The sequence below is a fragment of the Schistocerca gregaria genome, chromosome 1 (assembly GCF_023897955.1).
Source record: "Schistocerca gregaria isolate iqSchGreg1 chromosome 1, iqSchGreg1.2, whole genome shotgun sequence".
In the NCBI taxonomy this organism is placed as follows: Eukaryota; Metazoa; Arthropoda; class Insecta; order Orthoptera; family Acrididae; genus Schistocerca; species Schistocerca gregaria.
Window position 1 is genome coordinate 893356898 of NC_064920.1, and position 27592 is coordinate 893384489.

At 38.1% G+C, this 27592-nt stretch overlaps 1 protein-coding gene across 2 annotated transcripts in view; it reads right to left on the reverse strand.

Moving 5' to 3' along the window:
- Positions 1–27592, reverse strand: part of LOC126273816 (transcription elongation factor SPT6) — a 144858-nt gene that overhangs the window by 19188 nt on the left and 98078 nt on the right. For both annotated transcript variants that reach the window (XM_049977063.1, XM_049977062.1), the window contains 8 exons: positions 18638–18775; positions 11617–11912; positions 11202–11403; positions 10117–10291; positions 6404–6525; positions 2896–3143; positions 2465–2669; positions 2065–2373 (listed from right to left, as the gene is read on the reverse strand). In XM_049977063.1, coding sequence (XP_049833020.1) covers positions 2065–2373; positions 2465–2669; positions 2896–3143; positions 6404–6525; positions 10117–10291; positions 11202–11403; positions 11617–11912; positions 18638–18775 — 1695 coding nt within the window. The remainder of the gene's footprint in view (positions 1–2064; positions 2374–2464; positions 2670–2895; positions 3144–6403; positions 6526–10116; positions 10292–11201; positions 11404–11616; positions 11913–18637; positions 18776–27592) is intronic.

Sequence of the window (27592 nt, forward strand, 5' to 3'; positions counted from 1 at the left end):
AGAAAAGACTAAGCAATAATTAGAAAATCTAATGAGGCACATTGTACACATTAGAAAAAATAGCAGAGCAATTGGCATATGACTAAAAAGTGGAATTAGTATGTATCAAAGCAAATTATCACCAACCAACATTACAGCCTAACCAACTACATAAATGTATTAAAAACAAAGATTGCAAGACTTACCAAGCGGGAAAGCGCCGGTAGACAGGCACAATAAAAAAAAAAACACACACACACAAAATTCCGAGCTTTCGCAACCGGCGCTTGCTTCGTCAGGAAACAGGGAAGAAGGAAAGATGAAAGGATGTGGGTTTTAAGGGCGAAGGGTAAGGAGTCATTCCAATACCGGGTTTGCCTTTAAATATATCTGCTCGTGTCTGTATATGTATGGATGGATGTGTGTGTGTGTGTGTGTGTGTGTGTGTGTGTGTGTGTGTGTGTGCGCGAGAGAGTATATACCTATCCTTTTTTCCCCCTAACGTAAGTCTTTCCGCTCCCGGGATTGGAATGCCTCCTTACCTTCTCCCTTAAAACCCACATCCTTTCATCTTTCCTTCTCCTTCCCTCTTTCCTGACAAAGCAACCGCCGGTTGCAAAAGCTCGAAATTTTGTGTATGTGTTTGTGTGTTTTTTTATTGTGCCTGTCTACCGGCGCTTTCCCGCTTGGTAAGTCTTGGAATCTTTGTTTTTAATATATTATTCCCATGTGGAAGTTTCTTTCTATTTTATTTACTTCAACTACATAAATGATTTAACTGAGATTCCAGTGACCACATTATATGTAAAATTAAATTTTCAATTCTTTCAATTTACACGCACATAACACATATCTACATCTGTACTCTGCAAACCATTGTGAAGTGCATGGCAGAGCGCACACACCCCATTGTACTAGTTATTAGGATTTCTTCCCATTCCATTCACGTATGGTGTGCAGGAAGAATGATTGTTTGAATGTCTGTGTGTGTGCAGTAATTATTCTATTCTACACAAGTGATTTGTAAGTGATCTCTTTTGTAGACTAATTGCATTTCCCCATTGTTCTACCAATGAACCAAAGTCTACCACCTGCTTTACCCACGACTGAGCCGATGTGATTATTACATTTCATATCCTTACAGAGTGTTACATCCAGGTATTTGTATGAGTTGGCCAATTCCACCAGAGATTCATTGCTATTATTGTCATAGGATACTACCTTTTTTCGTTTTGTGAAGTGCAATTTTACATTTCTGAATATTTAAAGCAAGTTGCCAATCTTTGCAGCACTCTGAAATCTTATCTAATCTGACTGCATATTTATGCAACTTTTGTCACATAGTACTTCATCACAGGTAACAACATCACCTGCAAAAAGTCTGAGTTTACTATTAACATTGTCTGCAAGGTCATTAATATACATCATGAACAGCAAGGGTCCCCACACACTTTCCTGGGGAACACCTGAAGTTACTTCAACATCTGACAATGCCTCTCCATCCAACATAACATGCTAAGTCCTTCCTCCCCAAAAAGTCCTTAATCCAGTCACAAATTTCGCTTGATGCCTCATAAGATCGTACTTTTGACAATAATAATAATGAGCGTATGGCACTGGTGGCCGGGAGGTGGTTCGGCCACCGCTCCACAAGTTCTTTAACGCCACTATGGCGACTTGCGAGTGAATGAGGATGAAATGATGATGAAAGACAGGCAAAGAAAATCCCTGACAGTGCTGGGAATTGAACCCAGGACCCCGTGCGCGGGAAGTGAGAACTCTACCACAAGACGACGAGCTGCAGACACTTTTGACAATAAGTGCAGGTGTGACACTGAGTAAAATAACAACAACAAAAATTCATTACTGTGACTGCTACAATATTTAACCAAAATATGGCATTCAAAATAACTACTTGGTAAAAATAGTTCAGGCACTAAAACACTAAACTGTCAAGAACTGAGTACACAGCTCCAGTATCCCAAAATTTTACCGAAAACATGTTCTACTCATTAGGAAAATACACACTTAGACTTGAGCTCGTATGTTCAGCCATTCCATGTAAAAGGTGGGTTTTTTTCATACCTTGGAGGCACTGATGAAGTAATGAATTTTAGAGGGGTTTTTCTTCTTCTCTTCCTTCAGAAGCTCTTCTGCTTTGTCCTTCAGACCGTCAGTATCTCGGTAGTACTTAAATGATAATAAGTCTCTAGCATGTGCAGCCATTGGATTGACATAACGGGCTATGATTTCATCCAAATCTTCAAATTCTTCATTGCCAATCCAAAGTGACTGACCCAAACTAAATGCATTTTCCTTTCCTTCTTCCCTTACGTCTATGTGCTGGTAGACTCCGTCAGTCACTTTCCATGTAACTGTGAGATGATCTGCACCCTATAAAGAAGGAGCCACAGACACAATGTCATAAGCACTAACACACAAACGAATGAAAAGCTTTACTTCTTCGCAAAAGAATGTAACATACTTTACTTGAAGGTCGAACTATTACTTCACCCTGATCCATCTGTTTCATAATTTCTTCTGCTTCCTTGAAAGAAATATTATGGAAAGAAGGATGGACAATAACACGTTTTATGTATGTCTGCCGCTGTTTCATCTTTTTGGCTTCCTCTTCTGCTTTCAGATCTTTATCTTCTGCTTCATTATCATAAAAGGGATCTTTAGGAGGCCTAATAGATAAGAAAGCACCAGTGCAACATAAAAATGCTGAGATATGAACAAAAGTAGAAATTTAAGAATTAAATTAAAAATGCATATGTCAAATGAGACTAACCCCAATATGGACTAATAAACAATTAACACTGAAGCCACTTCAACTAATGTCAAACACAACAAGATCAAGGTAATGCATTTTAAAGTGAACTGCATAAAAAAAATCTGAGAACAGCAGCTTACCTCCATTCATGGTTTTTGTCAGCAAGGTCAGAGCTTTTTGATGTACATTCCACAGAAAATCGCTCCACATCAATTTTAATTACCCGGCAATGTATGGTTTGTCCCCTTGTAACTCGCTCTTCTGGATTGCTCACATGCTTATCAGAGAGATTTTTAATGTGAACATAACCAGAAATACCATTGTCTAGTCGTAATCTTACTCCTGTGGCTTGGCCAGGGCAACCTCCAGCATCAAAGTGATTCCACACCTAGAAGAATAAGTCATGATTTTTTGTGGAAACAGTACCAGTGATGAAAAAGTTAATGTAGAAAGAATGAAGAGAAGAAGGAAAGGAAGACAGAAGGAAGGGGGTCATTGTACATCACCACTAACTATTCCAGCTACCTCAAACATTTATGGCTCTGCTAATGCAGCATTTATTGTATCTGTATTGTAAAAAGAAAATTTATTTAGTTTAAATCACCAGTTGCAGCACATTCACAGTGATAGAGAAAGTATTTATTTTATTTTAAATCCAGTCACACACCGAAATGTTCATATATTATTAATTTAATTTCTTCAAAGTCTCAACTTATGCATTGCAATGCGTGTTCACGGTACTCAAAATTGTAACTTTATGACAAAGTTTGTACAGCTAATTATTATGACTGCAAGGAGACAATATGTATATGAAGATGGTGACTGCTGACTGAAATTAGTAAGCTGATTTAGAAACATTTGTTGCCCATGACTGGATTTACAATAAAAACAAACAAATTAATAGCTTCCCGGGAAAATAACAGAAACAATACAGTTATCTTTTGTGTGTGAAACAACTGCAGAAGGTGAAATAACACAAACAGACTCTTTCGAGTGCTCATAATGATAATGAAAATAAAACAAGACTACTAACATTTACTTACAAAAATATTTTGAAAAAAACTGGAAAGAACAGAGAACTAAAGATCATACTATAAGACCAAAAAATAAACTAAAGATCATACAATAAGACCAAAAAATAAGGATGATCAGTTCATTTCAAATATAGTGATGTTACTAGGAATAGCTACAACCTCAAAAGGGACAAGGAATAAATATGCGAGGAGATTTCTATGGTTATGAAGAGCTAAAAACTAATTTCAAGAGTTCCTGAAAATGTGCATGGACTAGCACACCTGCTTCTGCAACAGCTGTAAAGACTCTTAACAGTTTGATGCATTCACATATGTATCCTTATGTATTTCATTTGACATCACAGTCAATACTAATCTTTTACAGGCAATTGTAATACAACTAACTGTCACCTCTCAGTGGATGCCACAGAACAGAACATCAAAACACACCACAATGCTTTCCAAATGGTGGCATTGGCCAAACTGACAACAGAACAGGTCAGAAGACACTGTCACACATTAAGCTTTCTTTGGAACAAGGTTTAGACATTAACAGAGAGTGGATACCTACATACATTAAAAGTTACCCTACTGTCGCAGCACATACTCATGTTACAGAATGGGCTTTAGGGCTTTTGTGTCTGCTTTTTATTGCTTGCTTTGTTTTTGTGATACACTACAAAAAATGCATAAGGACTTCATGTGTTTCCTAATGCAGTTCCCTCATGAAAAATTACAATATGTGAAAGTGAAAAATAATTTAGATTTTACCATACCTGGATAAAGAAAAATCCTACATTATGCATAAATAAGAACACAAATAGATAAAACATGATTTTACAATGAAAGTTGTTTCAACACTGAAGACGTAAGCTCTACCAAAGGAGAATAACACACTTTTCTTTGTATTATTTGTTAATTAGGATGTAATAAAATGCAGATAATAAAGTAAACAGGTGCTGAGTAGTGCCTACAAAATACTGTTTGATGTGTTTATTTGGATGTATTTTCTTGAGTAATTAAATGCTGATGTTTTGAAATATTTGGATGAAACTTTTCCTATTCTTTTAGTAGGCAGTAATATGAAAAAATTATGATGTGTCCTTTGCCAAGACCCTCCCCTCTTCCCCCCTTCACCCGTCATTATTAATTTTGCTTTTCCCATTAATAAACTCTTATCATCATTGCTAGTCGCTTAATCTATGTTCCTCTTTCTGTCAGGTGGATGGCCCCTCATAATCTATTAAATTTCTGGCAAGCAGCTGTACAAATTTCATTGCTGCTATTCATAACCTAATCTTTATCATTCTGTACTGGGCTGAGTGATAAGACATTAACTGGAGTTACGACCCATACGATGATACTACCAAACACTTACAGGACAAAAGTCGTGGGATGCACATATACATATGGCAGTAATACTATGAACACACAATATTAAAGGGCAGAGCATTGGCACCGCTGTCATTTGTACTAACATGATTCATGTGAAAAGGTTTCCAACGTGATTATGGCTGCATGGTGCGAATTAATAGGTTTTAAATGCAGAATGGCATTTAGAGTTAGAGGCTTGGGACATACCATTTCAGAAGTCATTAAGGAATTCAATATTCTGAGATCGACAGTGTCAGAAGAGTGCTGAGAGTACCACATTTCAGGCATTACCTCTCACCACACACAATGCAGTGGCTGACAGCCTTCACTTAATGATCGAGAGCAGCGGCATTTGTGTAAAGTTGTCAATGATAACAGAGAAGCAACACCTGCAGAAATTGATGTGGAATGTATGAAAAACATATCAGTTAGGACAGTGCAGTGAATTATGGCTTTAACGGACTATGGGAGCACATGACTGATGTGAGTGATTTTGCCTACAGCACCTCTCCTGAGCTCATGACCACACTGGTTGGACCCTAGATGACTTGAAAACCGTGGCCTCATCAGATGAATCTCGATTTCAGTTGATAAGAGCTGAAGGTAGTGTTCGAGTGTGGTGCATACTCCAAGAAGCCCAAGTTGTCAATAGGGCACTGTGAAAGCTGGTGGAGGTTCCATAATAGTATGGGCTGTTTTTACATGGTATGGACCAGATCCTCTGGTACAAACTAACCAATCACTGACAGGAAATTGTAATGTTTGGCTTCTTGGAAATCACTCGCAGCCATTCATGGGCTACATGTTCCTAAAAAACGTTGGAATTTTTAAGCATGACAATGCGCCATATCCTCGGGTCACTACTGTTCATGATTGGTTTGAAGATTGGAAAATTGAGCAAATAATTTTGCCAGCAAAACTGCTTGACATGAATGCCATTGGACATTTATGGAACAAAACTGAGAGGTCAGTTTGTGCACAAAATCTTACACTAGCAACATTTTCTCAATTATGGATGGCTGTAGAGGCAGCACAGATCAGTATTTCTGCAGGAGACTTCCAACGACTTGTTGATTCCATGCCATGTAGAGTTGCTGCACTACATCGGGCAAAAAGAGGTCCAACATGTATTAGGAGGTATCCCATGACTTTTGTCACTTTAGTGTGTAATGGTACCGCTCTGTCATGTTATTTGGCAGTCCAATGATGTCAAGTGCAAATTGAGCTTAATACACAGATTCTGTGTCTGTACCCACATTACCTCTGAAAGTTCCGGAAAATCATTCTTCAAACAGAAAGGGCACTGCCAGAGTCCAGTTTCATCATTACGTACTGGGTTTGCTTGGTCCAACTGGTCTCCTTGAGGTTTCCTGTGCGTAATGCCTGAAAAATGTAAGTAAACAAACTCTCTTCATGGAACACAAAATTGGTAAATATTAATTAATAGTGGAAGTTCAAATCATGTAAATGATGAAACTGATATACCAAAATTTGACAATGCAGTACACAGTAGTAACATAAAGAATAGTATTCATTTTCCAAAAATAAGGACTAAAAATGCAACAGTTCATAATATGTAATTTCAGAAATATATGACCAAACTACAAATTAATGTACCACTCTTTAGTTATTGTATTACAATAGGGTACCCAAACAAAACCGGAGTTATTTTTTAAAAGCTGTATATTTTCAAATCGTTACAAAGCAATCTTACCCCTTCAAAATACTCTCCATTACAACCAATACATTTGTCACATTGGTGCTTCCACTGTTTGAAACATTCTTTGAAGTCATTTTTAGAAATGGCTTACAGTTTCTCACTCTTTTTTTTTCTCGACTTCCTTAATTCTGTCAAACCAGTGTTCTTTCATGCCCCTTTTAATGCATGGAAATAAGAAAAAGTCGTATGGTGCCAGGTCAGGCGAGTAAGGCGTATGGGGGAGGCAGAAACATGCCATTTTTAGCCAAAAGCTGTCCAACAGAGATGGCTCTGTGTGTGTGTGTGTGTGTGTGTGTGTGTGTGTGTGTGTGTGTGTGTGTGTGTGTGTGTGGGGGGGGGGGGGGGGGGGGGAGATGCAGGTGCCTTGTCGAGGTGGAAGAACCAGTTTCCTGTCTGCCAAAAATAGGGTCTTTTTGATGAACACTGGGCATCAAAAAAGCAAATCATCATTATTTTGATGTCTGATTTGACTTGACGACATTTTTTTGGACGGGGGTGACAATAATGTCTTCCATTACTTGAATGGTGCTTTGTTTCTGGGTTGTAACCATAGCACCATGATTTGTCACCAATAATAACCTTTGCTAGAAAATCTGGATCAGTTTCAAGCCGTTGTTTCAAAGGACAATGTGTTTTAACTTGATGTTCCTTTTAATTGTCAGTCAGAATTCGAAGAACAAACTTGGTAGCAACCCTTTTCATTTCCAATTCTTCCATTGAAATTTGCTGAGCCAAGCTCCAAGATAATCCACTATTCCCTGACAGCAGATCAACTGTCTGTGAGCACAAGCTCTCAAATTTTTTCAATATGTTCATTGATTCGGGCAGTTGACGGATGTCCAGAACGAGATCTGTCATTAACTGACACATCGCCATTTTTAAATCGAGCAAACCACTAGTACATTTTAGTTTTTTCCATAGTGTCATCCTGGTAAGCTGTTTTCAACAATCAAACAGTTCCAGCAGCATTTTACCAAGCAGAAATAAAATTTTACAGTTGCATGTTGTTCACATAAACTTACTATCATAAACAATGAAACAATCACTGCAGGTGAATAGAACAAGCCAGGTCGACAACACAGGCAGCACTGAACTGGCAATGAGTTGTGCTATACATGCCTAGTGGCAGAAATGCATACTACACAAACTCTGCCCACGACAATGTTTTTCTGGTTTTCTTTTTGGGTACCCTCTCGCATGTAATACATCGATATTTGTCAATAAATCCTATGGTCATAATAAGGATAAGGAAACCCAGAAGCTAGATATCAATGTTTCAAGTTTCTTGTATGAAAATGGTCAAAACATCTTACTGCTACTTAATTTCCTTATGGTTCCTAAACAATTATGCAAAATATAACAACATAATTTTTTTATCTTTGCTCTTGTTCATGTATATCAAAATTTATGCAAAACTGGCTTTTACAGTTGCTCAATTTGTCATTAAAGAATAAGTGAACTGTTAAATGAGTGGAGAAACTATGGCTCAGAGCACAATGGGACTTAACATCTGAAGTCATCAGTCCCCTAAGAACTACTTAAATCTAACGACATCACACACATCCGTGCCCGAGGCAGGATTCGAACCTGCGACCGTAGCGGTCACGCGGTTCCAGACTGAAGCACCTAGAACCACTCAGCCACACCGGCTAGCGTGGAGAAACTATCAATGTGGCTTTAGCATGATCGTTAATAATCAGTTGGACATTATATTCTTTTTCAACTGTTTTTGCAGAATAAATATCTCACTAACACAGCCGTTACTCCAGTATGTAACCCATTAACAAAAAATAATGAGCAACTATATGCAGTCATTTTACCTACTGGCTAATTAAAATAAGCGGAAATGCTTTTAACTAATTCACTTTTATGCCAAACTCGATAAATGTAGTTCATATACAGGTGGAGCTCAAGGAAGCAATACAAAATCAAACATTTTCAGAAGAATACAATCAATGCAAATACTCCGTCCTGATGAAGTTTTGAGTTTAAGAAATAAATTTAAAGATGATGGTGGATATCATACCTCTGCTTTCCAACTCGCATTATTTGTCAGAGCACAATGATATCCTACAAGCATGACTTAACAAATGTGTATGCAACTTTAAATAGGCAGTGCTATAATATTCAGTACCTTGTATACGAGACTGATAATTTACAGCTCAATACTTCACCTACATATATTGGATGGTTGCTGTATTTTCAGTACCACCATTTGTAAAACAAAGAATATCACTTAACAGGTTTTAATTGGTATGGGCCCATTTATATCTATACCGAGGTCCTTCAAGTAACTTCATTTGTTTGAAATTACACTTAAAAATAAAAATTTGTAAATGCAACACATTTACTATTGTCTGTATTTTAAAAAGACTCTCCGCAAGGCAGCTGATGTGTGCAGATGGATCAACAGAAATCTAATGACATCAAATAGTAATCATGTCTTCCTCATCACTGTCAGTGCTACCTAGCAGACAAAACTGTGTTTAACGTGTCTGTGTTTATAGAAACAGAAGTGATACTCAGTTAATGACTGCTGAAATTTGATATGTAACTGAATTTTAAATAATCCTATCTGTTTTACATGTTAGAGACACTGAACACTTCAGTAAGCATTCAGTATGGTCAACATACTTCAGTTTATACTGCTTTAGCTAATCTCATCATGCACCTCAAAAAGAGTCTTTTAAGGAAACTAATTACAAAACTGCCCAATAAATTTCCCAGCAATGCCTAGCACTTGTGCCATCACTAAACATAACAGATTTTGAAAAGCCCCTTAACATTTCTGGTTTATCATTGAGTGCAAGAACAAGCAGAGAAAATGCACACTTTAATGCAGTATGTTACATGGGTAAGACACAAACCATGCACCAGTTTCTCTGGTAAAATATAATAGTCAATATAAACGGAAAATCTCACCAAAGAGACAGAAAATAAAAACTTAATTATTTAGCTCCACCAACACTGAATTAGTACCATAAAACATAGCACTATCAGTACACAAGCTTTTAGTAGCCAGACAGGGGTGTTTAACATGCTACATACACATTTGTTAACATTAGCACTTCTAAAGCTTGCATCAATTATTTGTCACATGAATCTGCACAAGAAACATACTGACCCCACCACTTAGGGGCAAAATGTCATACCAGTAATTTACTCATGCACTAAAATTTCAATAGTGCTTGTACAGTCCATGTGCTAGTGCTTACTAAGCAATTTTATTTTGTAAAGTCAGAGGAAACACTTACCTATAACAGTCGCAAGTACCATTTTTCCAATGAAGAATGTTTCTGGTGTTTCCTTAGTCAGCATATTAAACAGTTCTTCAGGATTAGGTGATGTATATGGGCTTCGTAAGTCCTTATATCTATGATTGAGTTCTGCCCTGATATCATACAAGGTAATACTCTTGTTACCAAAGCCCTAAAAAGCAACAGACATTACATTATAATACTGCAGTGCAAATGCAAGTATTTAACTATTAATGTCAAATTTAATCAAATGATGGAGCAAAATTTTCACCAAAAAAATATCAGTCATGATCTAATCATGATGCTTCTCTCATGGCCCCTCTCTAGAATGAAAGCAAAGATTTTCATACTTCTTTGTTGTGAACACTGAAGAAAGGTTCGAAGACCATTCTGACATTCATTTTTTAAACTGCTGGTGCAAAATATCCATTCTTATAACACATTTCTGCTGTTGTTATGTAAGGAAGAAAGTATGGTAACATGAGACAAGAACACGTAATTGGATACACGTGATTTTGGTGATAACAGGAAAATGGTTCAAATAGCTCTGAGCACTATGGGACCTAGCATCTGTGGTCATCAGTCCCCTAGAACTTAGAACGACTTAAACCTAACTAACCTAAGGACATCACACACATTCGTGCCCGAGGCAGGGTTCGAACCTGTGACCGTAGCGGTCACGCAGTTCCAGACTGAAATGCCTAGAACCGCACGGCCACACGATGATAATAGGAGATTAAGAATGAGTCTGCCAGATTTGTAGGGACTGAATCCAATTCTGAAATACACAGTGTCACTTATGGTCTGTTCTGTTATTTTTCTAGGATGAGGGTGCATCAAGAAGTGATCAAGTATGAATCACGATTACCAATAGTGACTTTCTGTGAATAGGGATGTCGTGCAAAAGCTGCTCGGTGATCAAGTATGAATCACGATTATCAATAGTGACTTTCTGTGAATAGGGATGTCATGTGCAAAAGCTGCTCGGTCTGCCATCATTTTATTGCCACCAGTTAATTTGTCAATATCTTGATGCAAATTTGCATGGTTCTTCATGCTTGACACATGAAAAATACACATACCTGTCTCTCAAGTTCTTCAGCAAATGCATCAAGATCAAGATCTTTTAATCTTTCTGGAGACTCTAGAATTTCTTCCAAAGCACCAGCAGGATTAGGATCTTCATCATCATATTCTAGGGCATCTACAGCCATTTTCCGTGCCCATTCATATGTTTCGGGATGTACTCTTGAGCCATCAAGGACTTCTACATATGCTTCAGTGCTGAAAAAAATAACAGATTTACGAATACCAAATGTATCACAAGTATATCTCCAATTCAACAACAAACAATATATATCTGTACACAACTATAAGATTACAATAAAGCAACTGAATCATCCCTCAACTTCATCTCCACAGTATAACTTTTTTTAACTCAAGCAGGAGTGCATTTCCATAAATGTTGATAATAGAGTTAATGAGATTTATACATACCTGTCTCCCAAGGAATTTGTATCGATCTTAATAAACCCTGCACAGTTGATGAAAACTTTTGGACCCATACGGCAAGACGTCACAAGCTGGGTCCTGTTTTCAAGTCTCTGATTGTTCTGTTTGAGCAACTTCAGCAGTGCCTGTCCTTTTCTTGGACCAAGACCACAAACAAACTGGACAAGGTTGCATGTGTATGCTTGCTGGACAGCCAAATTTATGTCAACACCTACTTCGTTGGTTCGATTCACAAACTCAAGATACAGTGCTTCAAGCAGTTCCTCTCTTACCAGCTGGTCCTAAAATTGTATTACGAAACAAAAATAAATATTTGTAACATCACAGTTTTAAACATGAATACTTACAAGCTGATGATAATCTCTGAACAAGTAAGCATTTGATTAGGAAGTAGATGAAAGAGGTACAATTGAATGAAGTGTATACAAAAAAAGAGATAATTTTGTGAAATGTAACAAATGTCAAAGTAAATTTGTGTCAGTGTTTGGAGGAAGTTACTTCAAAAACTGTACAGAAATTCCATTAAAACAATTAAATCATGGATAACTGAAGGGAACAAAATATCTTGTAAATAAAAAATAGTAACTTATGTAATTGTCAGGAAAAAATACTTCTGAGCCATTCCCAAACACACCCATAAGCATCTGCAAGGGAGCACCCCCTCATAACTCACTATCACCCTTGACTGCACCCACCCAATGCATTCTATTTCAATAACACCAAAGCCATATCCAACCCTATCATAAGCAGGGGTACCTGTGCAAGCAGTCACACAATATACCAACTTTGCAGTTCTGCACAGTCTTTTCGATAGGCAAGTTGTGACCAACAGTAAAATTGGCCATCCAGTAACAGAACATGCTTCTGAGCACATCATTCTTGACTTAAATGACAGTTCCACAGCTGATGTAACCTGGAGTCCCCAATCCTCCTCCACAAACATCAGCTTCTCTGTATTACCTTACCTCTTGTCACAGTCAGACTACAGCAATGCAACCCCCCCCCCCCCCCCATCTCTCTCTCTCTCTCTCTCTCTCTCTCTCTCTCTCTGTGTGTGTGTGTGTGTGTGTGTGTGTGTGTGTGTGTGTGTGTGTGTGTGTGTGGTTTAAGGGACAGTATCTGTGTGTTTCACCTATGACTTTCCACTACCATATCTGTTGACGTGAAAAGTGCTACATTGTGACATGGTTCTGAGTCTGCCCCTCCCACCACTTTATCTAGCTGGGTAAGTCATTTCTGAAGTTGATGAAAGGATATTGTTCAAAAAACCTTTGGGTGAGAACAGCTTTATATACATATTCTATAACAGAATTTATCATAAATAATCCATCATAACTTCAGGAGAATTTTGGGGTCTACAGTTAAACCACAAATGACCTTCATTCCTCATGACTAAAGCTGTCACTATTCAATATGTAACCATACTATTTGTTCATTTTCTCAATAACATCACAGTATCTCCAAGAGTTAAGAAAAATTTCAGTCTTACTCTACAGAAAACATCTGTACTAACAAATTAATAGTGTGTGTGGTACAGAGAACAAAGGTGTTTACTTTGTCATTAAATTCAAAAATATATCACTATTAACATCAGAAGTGTTAAAGACTAATATCATTTTTATTAAATTTAAGGCACTTCACTGTTTAGTACAATGTAAATAGACAGCACATAGCCATACACATTAACAAATCATTACAATATAACAAATTCCAGGATGGAGATGACAGAAATTACTACAGCAACATCTCACCTACAGCTGTTTGATGTACGGCGGATCAATATATATGAAGCTTGTAAACTGACTCCCTGCACATAATTTCAACACGAATTGTTCAAATGATCTGCAGAATATGGAATTAACTAACTGATTAAATTGACTGATCTCAAATTAGGCCAAAACAGATGTTAGGGTGATTTTGGAAGTTATTTTGTGTAAGTGTAAAGAAAAGACTCTGTTACTTGTTTATTGTATGTATAATTCCTATTGTACAGACTGGCTTTTTTCTCAGAACAGAGAAAGGGGAGGTGAAGGGCAGGGTGGATTGAATGCTTTGCAGAGTGTGAGAGTTGGACATGTTATTAGGTCCTGGAAATCTATGCAGAAATACTCTTGTGGCAGAACCATGTTGGAAGCATAGTGGAATGCAATGTGCATCATGATTTAAGCAATTACCAATTATGAAATATGAAATTTTCATCACAAACGTAGTAATTTTTAGTGGACTAAAAACTGTATAAAATGTTTTATCACAAACTCTTCTTTGTAAAGAAACAATATGTAAGTAATATATTAAAGGAATCAAGAACACAGCAGTGTTAAATTCAGAAGATACACAAAAGTAGCAAGGTAAAGTACACCATAAAAATTATTTTACATGTGTGCTATCATCTGGCAGATGCCACAATCCAGATAATGAGGTGATGGATATTACACCTCTATCCAGCCACTGTGTAACGGCTACATCGCTGGTTCAACTGATATGGAGAAAAAATGAAGAAACAGCAAGAATATTTATACCTTGGTATAAATAGCCTTGCACGTCTTGCCAACAGTGCAACATGGAATGAAACGGCGCAACATACTTGCTCGGTACCTTCATAAAGGAATTCATAACACTTAAATTTATGTACTAATTACCTAAAAAGCTAGCTTACTATTATTTGCAGTAAGTGAAGACCCAATGTAAAACCAAGATGTATTGAACAATTTGATCTTTCTTCCAAGTGTAATTCTTGTATGAAAGAATTGATATGAATGTGACTGTGTGTATATTTCTAACTTCGCCATACATTAAAGTTGTTTGTAACTATTTCAAAACTCCACTGAGAAAAAGTGGTCCAACATTATCTTTTTCCTGTATGGGTAGCAGTATTTAGCAAAGTGTGTTGAAATCTTTATGTATCTATTTCTTTGTGATTTGTTATTTGCTTCGCTAACAATTCTACATGGATATTCACAGCTAAGACCTATCCTACATTTTGCAAAGAGTATTATCTGTTACTGAATATGGCAGTGGAGACACGACATAGCAATGCTAAAACCCAGAATAGTTTTTCCTTTTACATACTTTAGATAAACCTTAATATTTCAAACATCTGCTCTGCACTCATTTGCAGGCATCTATGCAATCCTCACTGTTATGTGAAAATTTAAAAAAGGAAGAAAAACATGTATGAGTTATTAATCACAGGTACATAAAATCTGGACATGCCATTAGAGGCTTCTTACTAAGAGAACTGACACATCATCATACAACACATAGCAATGAAGAATTATTGCCATATATTGGCAAAGAATTAATCCCTCAAGAAGCACAATAAGGCATGCTCATACCTTCACCGGCAAATAGTCAGAGCCCCAGAAGCACTAGACCTCTGGGATGAATGGAACAACCATTCACCTAAAGTAGTAATGTCAACTATATAATCAATATAAAAACACACTGACCAAATTAGTGCAGCTAACCAACACTGACAAACCATTGGCTAGATAAAAGAAAATTCTACTTTATGTCTTTATCTGAGGTGATTGGAACCTCTATAGTCAGAAATAAAGACCATTATTATTATTATTATTATTATTATTATTACACTACTGGCCATTACAATTGCTACACCAAGAAGAAATGTAGATGATAAACAGGTATTCATAGGACAAATATATTATACTAGAACTGACATTTGATTACATTTTCATGCAATTAGGGTGCTCAGATCCTGAGAAATCAGTACCCAGAACAACCACCTTTGACCGTAATAACGGCCTTGATACGTGTGGGCATTGAGTCAAACAGAGCTTGGATGGCGGGTACAGGTACAGCTGCCCATGCAGCTTCAACACGATACCACAGTTCATCGACAGTAGTGATTGGCATAGTTTGACGAGCCAGTTGCTCGGCCACCATTGACCAGACATCTTCGATTGGTGATAGATCTGGAGAATGTGCTGGCCAGGGCAGCAGTTGAACATTTTCTGCATCCAGAAAGGCCCGTACAGGACCTGCAACATGCGGTTGTGCATTATCCTGCTGAAATGTAAGGTTTCGCAGAGATCGAATGAAGGGTAGAGCCATGGGTCGTAACACATCTGAAATGTAATGTCCACTGTTCAAAGTGCCATCAATGCGAACAAGAGGTGACCAAGACATGTAACCAATGGCACCCCATACCATCATGTCGGGTGGTATGCCACTATGGCGATGACGAATACACGCTTCCAACATGCGTTCACCACGATGTCACCAAACATGGACGCGACCATCATGATGCTGTAAACAGAACCTGGATTCATCCGAAAAAATGACGTTTTGCCATTCGTGCACCGAGGATCGTCATTGAGTACACCATCGCAGGCGCTCCTGTCTGTGATGCAGCGTCAAGGGTAACCGCAGCCATGGTCTCCAAGCTGATAGTCCATACTGCTGCAAACGTCGTCAAACTGTTCGTGCAGATGGTTGTCGTCTTGCAAATGTCCCCACCTGTTGACTCAGGGATTGAGACTTGGCTGCACGATCCGTTACAGCCATGCGGATAAGATGCCTGTCATCTCAACTGCTAGTGATATGAGGCTGTTGGCATCCAGTGTTCCGTATTACCCAACTGAACCCACCGATTCCATATTCTGCTAACAGTCATTCGATCTCGACCAACGCGAGCAGCAGTGTCACGATACAATAAACCGCATTCCGATAGGCTACAATCCGACCTTTATCACAGTCAGAAACGTGAAGGTACGCATTTCTCCTCCTCACATGAGGCATCACAACAACGTTTCACCAGAAAATGCCGGTCAACTGCAGTTTGTGTATGTGAAATCGGTTGGAAAATTTCCTCATGTCAGCACGTTGTAGGTGTTGCCACCAGCACCCACCTTGTGTGAATGCTCTGAAAAGTTAATCATTTGCATATCACAGCATCTTCTTCCTGTTGGTTCAATTTGGCGTCTGTAACATATCATCTTCATGGTGTAGCAATTTTAATGGCCAGTAGTGTATTATGATATCGTGTCAACAAAGGTAGACATTACTGCAAAACGAATGATGAGACGGGCTGCTCCCGAACCTCAGCCCCTTGGGTCACAGGCCCATGGCACACGCAGGTGCAAGCAGAGTCACGGAGAAGATCAGCTGTTCTAGTTCTTTTACCAACATTTCTTACCCTATTGAATCAAAACTACACGTGAAAGCAGCTACATAATACAGGATTGCTAAAATAAAGTTGCCCAAAAGGGTGTTCTCAGTGTTTCTGGCAATGTATGAGAGGTGTTCAAGAGGAAAGGTACAAAACAACACTGTGTCTGCAATTGAAGTCTATTCAAAAATAATCACCAGAGGCCTGAGAACAACTATTCCTCATTCCCAGAATTGCTGTGGCTGTGACAAGAGCCAGTTTTCCAATGTGTCTCCAGTTCATCATCTGAGTTGAAGCACTTCTCTTCAAGATGTTTTTCATAGCTGATCAAATACGTGGAAGTTGCAGGGTGATATATTCAGGCTTTAGGGCAGATGTTCAAGCCCCTCCCATTTGAACTTTGCCAATACACTTTTCGAGACCTTGGGAATGTGTGGATGTGCATTATTGTGGAGCAGAATCTCTCTCTCTGTGAGCAGCACAAGCTGTTTGCTCTTGATAGACTTGCATAGGCTACAGAATGTATCACAGTGCACATCACTGTTAATGGTTTTTCTCTGCTCCAGGAACTCTCTGAGTATAGGACCTCAGATGCTGAAAAAGACGTTAAGCTTTACATGCTAACTGCACAGATTAAAATTTTTTTTTTGGGAAGTGACAAAGCCTTTGCCTAGATGTCTCACAACATTATCCCAAAGTGTCATGTAAATTTCACCCTGTTTGGTTGTTACATCATTCCATACCTTTTCATTTGAACACTCTCAAAACCTAGATAACATAATGGTAAACTAGTAATATGATAAAAGTACTGAGCTGAGATCTGGGAGTGTAAAGCACATGTTGAGCTTATTAACATTTTTCTGGAACAGTTTTATTTTGGCAACCAAGTGTAACAACTTCACTGCAACTGCTACATAGCATTTTATAGGCATATGACTAAGGTGGAAGACAATAAGTCATGTGCCAGAACATAAGCATACGAGCACTATCAAACTATGCACTCACAACAATGAGTAACGCTGAACTGTAGCAAAAGGCCAACCAGGCCATCATGTTGCAGAACATGCTGTGTGACCAAGGGTAGTTTACTCCCATGAATGCTTCAGAACCTATACCTTTCTGATCCTCACTACCAATACAAGCTTTTCTGAAATGTGAAGATGGAAGCTCTCCCTCCTGCACAGCCTTACTTAGTTCTCATAACCATCCTGGTCTTCCTTGCCTCCACTATTTTCTGACCCCAACCCCAAACAATGGTCTCATTGTCCAATTTCTTCTTTCTTCCAACTATTCCTCATTCCCAGAATTATTTCCTATTTTTTCCTCCAATTTTATAACTGTTTCCCCTTCTTTCTTATGCCCCTACTAGCACGGTTCTCAACATCAAATTACTTGTTTCGCGCCAGCATGATTCTTCCAAGTCCAATTTGCCCTAGTCTTCATTCTCCCCATTCCAGATCTAATCAGGTTTCCTCAACAAGCACCTCATCCAATCTTCCAGTGAATGTCGTTAGAAGAAAACAGTGTGCACACATGCGCGCACATGTGTGCATCGGTGAACGTGTGTGTGTGTGGGTGTGGGTGTGTGTGTGTGTGTGTGTGTGTGTGTGTGTGTGTGTGTGTGTGTGTGTGTGTGTGCGCGCGCGCGCTATTTTTATAGAAACATAAAGAAAGCAAATAGATTTGTTACCAGAATCCGTTCACTGAACACTGCAAAAATGTTACACCCACCCGAGTGTGTGTGTGTACATGTCTACACACAAACACATGCACGCACACACCCACATCCACACAAATAGGATGATAACAGAAAATGACGGAGAATAATTCACAATTCTCACCAATGCATTACTATTATATACCCATGAAACTTACCTGCAAAGGATGGTATCTAAGGCACAAGATTTCTTCATCAGATGTACAAAGCTGAGAGAACTCAATAAGTGGATCTTGCATTCTTCTAGCAATTGATATAGCTTGTCGTAGCAGATGAGGATAATCACGGAAGTCATTCTGTCAACAAATGAAAATAAAATTAACTCAAAAGTTTATGATACTTTTCATCAGTTATTATAAATTTACAGACAACTAAGAACAGTATAAACAAAATTTATATACAGCAGAGGTGACATAAATGCATCAGTGCGTAACTGCAAATTGGGAAGCACATCAGACAATTTAAATGCTTTAAAATGTAAATAAGTTATGGAATCGAGAACATTTCTGGTATTAAGAAAAGAAATTGCAAATCACAATACAGTGTAAATATGAATTATATTTGTAAAATTGGAAGAAAAATGTACTAAAATGAATGAAAATCACGAACAATTTAACCAGACAACATTTTTTGCGGTAGTTTACTTTCAATACTACAACTGATAACAGGATAAACATGAATTTTACATCACAGCTAATAGAAGTGAATGGAAAGTGTATCATAAATGTTGGGAGGTTGTATATAACGAAAAGGCTAAGTTGAAGGCATGGGCCAGGTAAAAAAACTGACTGCTTCTTTATATGTTTGTACATTAGTTGGAATTATCGCAAGCAATGTTGGATGCGCTGTGAGTAGCAGTTAGTTCCACTAGCTGTAATGCTACAGTTTGTCAGTTCAAATCCAATCGCCAGAACAATATTTGTCAATCAGTATTTATCACAAAATTACTTACATTTGTAAATTACTTACATTTGTAATGCATGCATTTACTGAAATATTCAATGTCTGTATAAATAACAGCATCCTCCATCCAGGAGGTAGTTTAGTTCTGTTCTTTTTCGCCTGTACACTGGTTTCCATAGTAAACATGCTTTCAGAGATGAATGTTGTGCTTCACTGAGAATCCTGCTTTTGGATTTGGACTTAATTGTGGCTATGATGCGACTTGGTTTGGTAGACACTATGACTTGATATTTTTAAAAATATTGGGAATCCGATACATTGCCATGTTTTTGTTCTGGTCTTCAGTCCAAAGACTGGTTTGATGCAGCTCTCCGTGCTACTCTATCTTGTGCAACCCTCTTCATCTCTGGAGTCACTACTGCAACCTACGTCCTTCTGAATCTGCATACTGCATACCGTATTCATCTTTTGGTCTGGCCGGTATTACACTATCAAATTTTTTTGTCAAAGATGTGATCAAATATTCCGACAAATATATTTGACAAAGATCTTTGATGTAGCGCTAGAAGGGGTATTACAGTGTCATCAAATTTTTCATCAAAGTTCAAGATGGCTGACAACAACTCGTTATTAACCGCAGCAGTTGCACGTACCGCAATTGCATTGTGTGCGTATGCGGAAAAGAAATGGGGGAAAAAGGAACCATACATACGAGGTTGACAGTCTTAAATTCCGGGGATTACAACTTGATAATAAATTCAGTTGGGAGGAGCACACCTCAGAACTGCAGAAACGCCTTAACAAATCTGTATTTGCAATTCGAGTGTTAGCAGACATAGGCACCATAAAAATGAAAAAGCCTGCATACTTTCCCTACTGTCATTCCATAATGTCATATGGTATAATATTTTGGGGGTAACTCTTCAAGTCAAACAAAAGTTTTCAGAGTCCAAAAGTGTGTAATACGTATTATTTGTGGAGTAAATACACGGACGTCCTACAGAAACCTCTTCAAAGAACTGGATATACTAACTACTTCCTCTCAGTATATTTACTCCTTAATTTAATTTGTCCTAAATAATATATCTCTTTTTCCAACAAACAACTCAGTTCATACATACAATACCAGGAACAAAAATGATCTGCACAAGGACTTAAAAGCTCTTATTTCACTTCAAAAAGGGGTCCACTACTCAGGAACACTGATCTTCAATAGTTTGCCAGCAAACATAAAAAATTTAGTTACAAATAAAGATCAGTTTAAAAGGAGCCTAAAGACTTACTAGTGGGCAACTTCTACTCCATTGACGAAATTTTTAATAGTAACAAATGATGTATCGTATTTATTCATACTATTAGTATTGTTATTTCAGCTTTAAAAAATTGACATGTTCCACATCCACGAGGATCTCCTCAGCACGGATCTATGGAACGAAAAACTAATCTAATCTGGGGGAAGCCGTGGGTTTTATGACGACACAGTAAAAGCATTCAACGAAACTTGTTACGTGAACTTACAGTGGAAGACGTCAAGTCGTACATCAATTACTTAAGAATGGATGAGCATACATTTCTGTATGTGCTCAGTGAAGTGTATTCTCATATCACAAAGCACAATATCCACTTACGAACTGCTACATCTTCAGAAGACAGAATCACTGTAACACTCCGATTCCTTGCTACAGGAGAGGGTTATGTTAGGTCTCCAATCTTCTTAATCTATTTTTGTATTCAGTGTTAGTTATCGGCACACACCAATTGTATTTACCGGCAATGTTTATAAAAACACTACAGATGACAGAACGCTGCAGCGATGCTAGCGCTCCATGTGATAGCATGTCACATTGCAGTGAACAGAAGACAAGCGATTTCTTTGATCAAATCTACAGTGAGGCCCTATATTTGATCAAATATTGGACGACATTTGACAAAGTTCCTATTACACCATCAAATATCTTTGACAAAGAAATTTGATAGTGTAATACCGGCCTCTCCCTGTATGCTCTCTACCGGCCTCTCCCTGTATGCTCTCTCCCCCCCCCCCCCCCTTCCCATCAGTACTAAATTGGTGATCCCTTCATGCGTCAGAATGTTTCCTATCAACTGATCCCTTATTCTAGTCAGGCTGTGCCACAAATTTCGTTTCTCCATAATTCTATTCAGTACCACTTCATTACTTACGTGATCCACTCACCTAATCTTCAGCATTCTTCTGTAGCATCACATTTCAAAAGTTTCTATTCTCTTCTTGTCTAGACTGTTTATCATCCATGTTTCACTACCATATATGGTTATGCTCCATACAAATACTTTAAGAAAAGACCTCCTGACACTTTTATCTACACTCGATGTTAACAAATTTCTCTTCATCCGAAATGCTTTTCGTCCCATTACCAGTCTACATTTTATATCCTCTCTACTTTGCAGCCCAAACAGCAAAACGTATCTACCACTCTCCGTGTCTCATTTCCTAATCTAACTCTCCCAGCATCACCTGATTTAATTCAACTACATTTCAGTATCTTCATTTTGCTTTTGATGTTCACCTTATATCCTCCTTTCAAGATACTTTCCAATCTGTTTAACTGTTCTTCCAAGTCCTTTGCTGTCTCTTGACAGAATTATAATGCCATTGGGGATCCTAAAAGTTTTTATTCTACCTGTACTTTAATTTCTACTCTAATTTTGCTCAATATACAGACTGAATATCATCAGGGATAGGCTACAACCCTGTCATACTCCCTTCTCAAGCATTGCTTCCCTTTCATGCCCCTCGACTCTTATAACTGCCATCTGGTTTTTGCACAAATTGTAAACAGCCTTTCACACTCTGCATTTAATGATTTTCACCTTTAGAATGTGAAAGAGAGTAATCCAGTCAACATCGTCAGTGGCTTTCTCTAATTCTACAAATACTGCCAATGTGAAAATACACTTTTTCCATGTTAAATGACAGTATACTTTCGCTCGGAACTGTATTTATCAATCCTTTGAATGGTTGAGCTTTTATACACCAGTGTAGAACTTTCCAATACTTCAGGTAATGAAAGCCAGGGGGCATAAAAGAACATGTTTTGGAAAGATCTTTGATGTGCAGCAACTAGTATGCTGTAATTTTCATTTTACAAATGTATATATTCAAGTTCCACAACACTTAAGCTATATGAAAAGCTAAGCTTTCATATATAATATTGGTCTTTTTTCGCGTTATTTGAAATAATGACATACATGTCTAGCCTTCTGGGCTCAAAACTCTTCTAAGTGGCTGGTCCTCAAAGTGTTTAAGTTTTAAATGAGAGTCAAATTCTCTGTGATTTATGAAATTTACCACACATTCTCACATGTAACATAATACACTTTGTGTAAAAGGGAATTTACTTTGAAAGTAACGCTTGCCACACCACAATTCTCAATATTTTCCCACGACCTGTTAGAAATAAGCTCATTTCAGGAATTGCCAGTGCACACTAGAAAATGGGCATTGTTGTGCATATGCAGCTACAATTATGTAGGAAGCCTAAATGTCAGTATGTATATAGCCTTAAGAGATCTTACATTGCGTCATAAAATAAACAGGATATCGCAAACCATACTAAAATGCATAATTTGGCTGGAAGTGACATTTGTACGTCCAGATTCACAGTGTAGTAGGCCCCAACCTAATTTTAAGCTTTTCAGTGTGGTTTCATGGATGCAAATTTTCTTGGAATACTGGTACTGTATTATCTCATGTTCGGTTCTTTATTGTGGCATAATGTCATATGTGCCAGAAGGTGAAAATGAGCACTTCAAATTCAGCGAAAGGGTGAAACTAGCCAGTAGTGTGGAATGAAACACTTCATTTCAAATAAATTGATTGTCTCTGTGGAAAATATTAATTAAAGCCAAATTTCTTTAGCAAACTGACAAAAATAACTTCATTGTTCTCCAAGGCAATTAATGCTTGATTGCCAAAAATGTGGAAATAAAATAAAATCAGAAAACTAAAAAAAAAGTTTTATCCTTCCATAATTATATGAACATATTTTAATTCACTTGATAGCCGGCCACAGAAATCCATTTGTTTTCATTTGATGCGAGAGCTGAAAACGAAGTGGAAACAACAAAATCACTAAATGTAACCATGGATAACATGGAGACTATACCTCTCCCTACAACAACTCAAACTGCTCTGTGCATGCATTAATCTGGCAGCTTGGGTGTGCCAAAAAATTCCTGGGTAGCATCTGGCTGTCTGGCTGCTTGTTGCTACTGCCGATACAGCTAACTGCCATACATCAAGTAGCCAGAAGAGAAAGGAGGTACTGCTCATCGCATGCACATTGGCAATTGCTCAAGTGAACCTATATGTAAACAATTGTGACATCATACTCATCGGAAGCAGTTTGTTGTTACGAAGTATTCCATAGTTTTTGTCCTAAAGCCTTTGACAAATTTTGCTTGTGTGTACACTGGGTTTTGTTGTTGTAAATGGCACATTTCCTTCACAATTCAAGTTATTTTGGTTCTTTCGCTTGTTAATGTTTTATTGCTGCAGTACTATTCTGCAGTATGGAGTATGGTAAAATTCTTTGTTACAGTATCAATCATTACCAGTCAAAATTACAAAAATTTAACTGAAAAATAGAACAATGAAAAATTCTGTGTTTTTCCTGGGGTATATACACCCTGTTAGCCTATCTTCTATGAGAAATTGTAGGATCAAATACTGCCTTGCATGTTCCTACATTTCTCCCAAATAGAAGCTGATCTTCCCCGAGGTCGGTTCCACAAGTTTCTTCTGTGAAGATTGTGTGTTAGTATTTTGCAACTGTGACTTACTAAACTGATAATTTTCGCAACAGTCAGCATCTGCTGGAATTGCAATTATTATAGCCTTCTTGAAGTCTGAGGGTATTTCGCCTGTGTCAAACATCTTGCTCAACAGAAGGAAGAGTTTTTATCATGGTTGGTAGAGCCGATTATATCAGCATTTTCCCTTACACATCTCCGCCCAGTGCAGAGACCTGACTTGTCATTTACATTTTTGTTCATCATTTTAAGAGACTGTTTTCAAAGAATTGTTTTTGAAGAACGGTTTTGCAAAGAAATAGCACACTAGTTGCATTAAAATTATTTTTTAATGCAAGTGGTGTGCTATTTCTTTACATCAGAAACCATTCCATCACTCCCCCCCTCCCTGTGTAATCGGACTACTTCTTTCTGCCACCTACACTCAATACAGTCAAAGAGAAAGACTGGACATAAGCTCATAGAGTAGTAAGACTCCACACAGTGAAATTAAAATTATGTTCTACTACAATTTTAAAGGAACAGTTTCAAAAATATTTATCAAAAACTGTGAAGAAATATAATATAAAATAAAAATATCGGCATTTGATATTGCCATTTCGATAGTGATATACCAGTGGAAAAAATATTGCCAACATATAACGCAACTTTTTAGAAAAAATATCAGTATGTCGATGTTTTGTCAACAGCCATAGTAGAACGCTGGGTACTCCAGTACATCTGTATCATCGTGGCACCAATTAGGCAATGTAAAAACTGTTGTCTATATGGTCAAAAACCAGAATGCAAGCAGTACACTCTTCCTAAGGTCCTCATATTCAGAAGAGTAATGGATTCCAAAACAGCAGTTAGTTAGCTGTTCACCACACATCAATCATATTTTGCTAGAGTCATTGGTCACGAATCAATAAAATGGTTGAAAGGATTCAATTGAGTTGCCAGATACAAAATGTGGAGTAACATGATGGGTTTGGCAAATGTGTGCTTTTACTTGGATGGCACAGCCCAGCAGTCGTTCAAGAGCAATGAAGAGAAGCTTGATAGCTGGGACAAATTCCAGACTGAAATGAGGAAAACATTTGGTAACAATCAGCAGCAAGTCCACTCCTGAAGAACAGGGCCCAGTGTCACAGGGAAACAACACAGTCTTGTATGTAAAACGTTTTGACCCTATGCCACATTGTGAATCCAAATATGACAGAAATCGACAAAATCTCACATTTGAGAAAAGGAGTTACAGAAGACAGGAATGAAACTCCTCTCATAAAAGAAGTCATAACAGCAGAGGAGTTAATAAAGTGGTGCAACAGAAGAAGAATCTGATGTAAGAGGTGTGATCGATTGCCAAATGTGGTCCCTATGGCAGTTGTGGAATACCACTATGACCTCACCTCTATCTCATGCTTGGTAGAAAGATAAGGCCACAGTATTTCAGGACAGCCAGAAATGTCAGATCGAGTACACAACAGATAGCAGCCATGAATGTTGGCCTCATATGTATGAAGATAACTGAGCATGCCGAGAAAATCTTTTGCACGAAAATGGACTTATGCATACAAGCTACTGGCAAACTGAGGTCGAGGATTCTAACTGGGGAAAGACTGTTTTCTTAACACTGACAGCCTCAACAAGTTCAAAGTTATCCTGTTTTAATTATGTGATTTTCCACACACATTTGAGCTTATGACGGACATCTGCCTTGATACCATAAATGGACTGTGTGTCTCAACTATTTGAATGAGACTTATTTTTTCAAAGACATCTGAACACCACCTATGCTGTCTAAGGTGTTTATTTGACAACACATTCACCTTTGTGGAGGATCATCATTCTCATTAACAACTGACCTTCCTGAAGGATCCATTGGGTTGACTGGTGAAATGAGCACTGAGGCTTCAGGTATACATCACAGTGGTATACAAAAGTGGAACCAAACACAAGGATGCAGACTGCCTTTTAAGGAATCTTTCAGTAGAATATAGTAACGAAGATGTGATCTCCATCACTGTTGCATTAAATGACATTGCTTCTGAACAGATGGAGGATCCATTACTGCTGAAAATGTCAGTACCTCTGAAGGAGGAGGAACCAACTAAAGGTGAATTCCACTTAAAAAATGGAACATTTCATAGGAACTATGATCCAATGAGGCTGGAACAGTTTTTCACCAGGCCAGTTCATCTACAGCAAGCTATCCTGAAGTTTTCCATGACACACCTACATCTGGTTCCCTGGGATTTGTGAAAACTATAGAAAGAATCAGACATAGATATCACTTGCCACTGTTGTACTGTAGTGGGACACTATATGAGCCAATGTAAGGATTGTCAGTAGTGGGAGTGAGTGTCGCAATTACAATAGAGCAGCTCATACCAATTCTGGTTGTAGCAGCACTATTCCACCGGATTGGAATCAATCTCTTGGGGATGTTCCTGAAGCCGACAAATGGGAATCAATGGACAGTAGTCTCCACTGAGTACTTCATCCACTATGCTGACATCAAAACTGTGTCAACTGCAGGGGCATTGAGAATTGCAAGGTTTCTTGTAGAAGACATAATTTTGAAGCACGAACACCATGTTTAATGACCTCTTATAGTAGAAAAGTTTTCCAGTCGAGACTGGTATCAGAGGTAATTTCATGTTGCAAAAATCACCCACAGAATGACAACTGCCTACCATCCACAGAATGCTTTAATAAGAATCTGGCAGACATACTCTTCATGTACATTGATGTCTAATAGAGAGATTGGGATACAATATTGCCCACTGTGACATTCATATGTAACACAATGAAGAAAAACATAAAAGCTTCACACAATTCTTTCTGGCCCATGGTCATGAGGTCAAAACAATGAATACACTGTCCCTTTCAACCAGGCGTTACTTAGTATGACTATGTGAAATATATCATCATCATCGAGAAACAAAATTGTTGGCTCTAGTACAGTCTCTGGACACCCAGTAGAAGCAGCGAGAGCACTATTTACTGAGCACTGCCCAGTGAAATACAGCCCAAGAGAGACAGTATGAATTTTCAAACTTCTACGGAAAGGGGGACTATCGAAAAAGTTACTAAAATGTTACTTCATCAAGTAGACAGAGACACATAAATATCGAATATGTCCTCTGTATGAAGCTCTATTACAGTCCTTAGGTGGAGAGCTTCTTTTTCAAGGAAAGCGAAAGCCTGCTCAATAACAGCAAAGCTTATGCCTTCAATGCCGATCATAGTGACAAGGATGTATCAAGGGAAAGGCTATTCCAGTGTTACCGTACAAAGGACCGCTGATTGAGATCTACTTTTAGGAAGGAGTAGTTGGCTCCAATGAGAACTTCTGAAACTGTGGGTCCTGTTTCTCCACAAGAGGGACTAATGTCAAGAGCTGTGCTACAGGCATGGTGGAGTAGCAGTTAGTG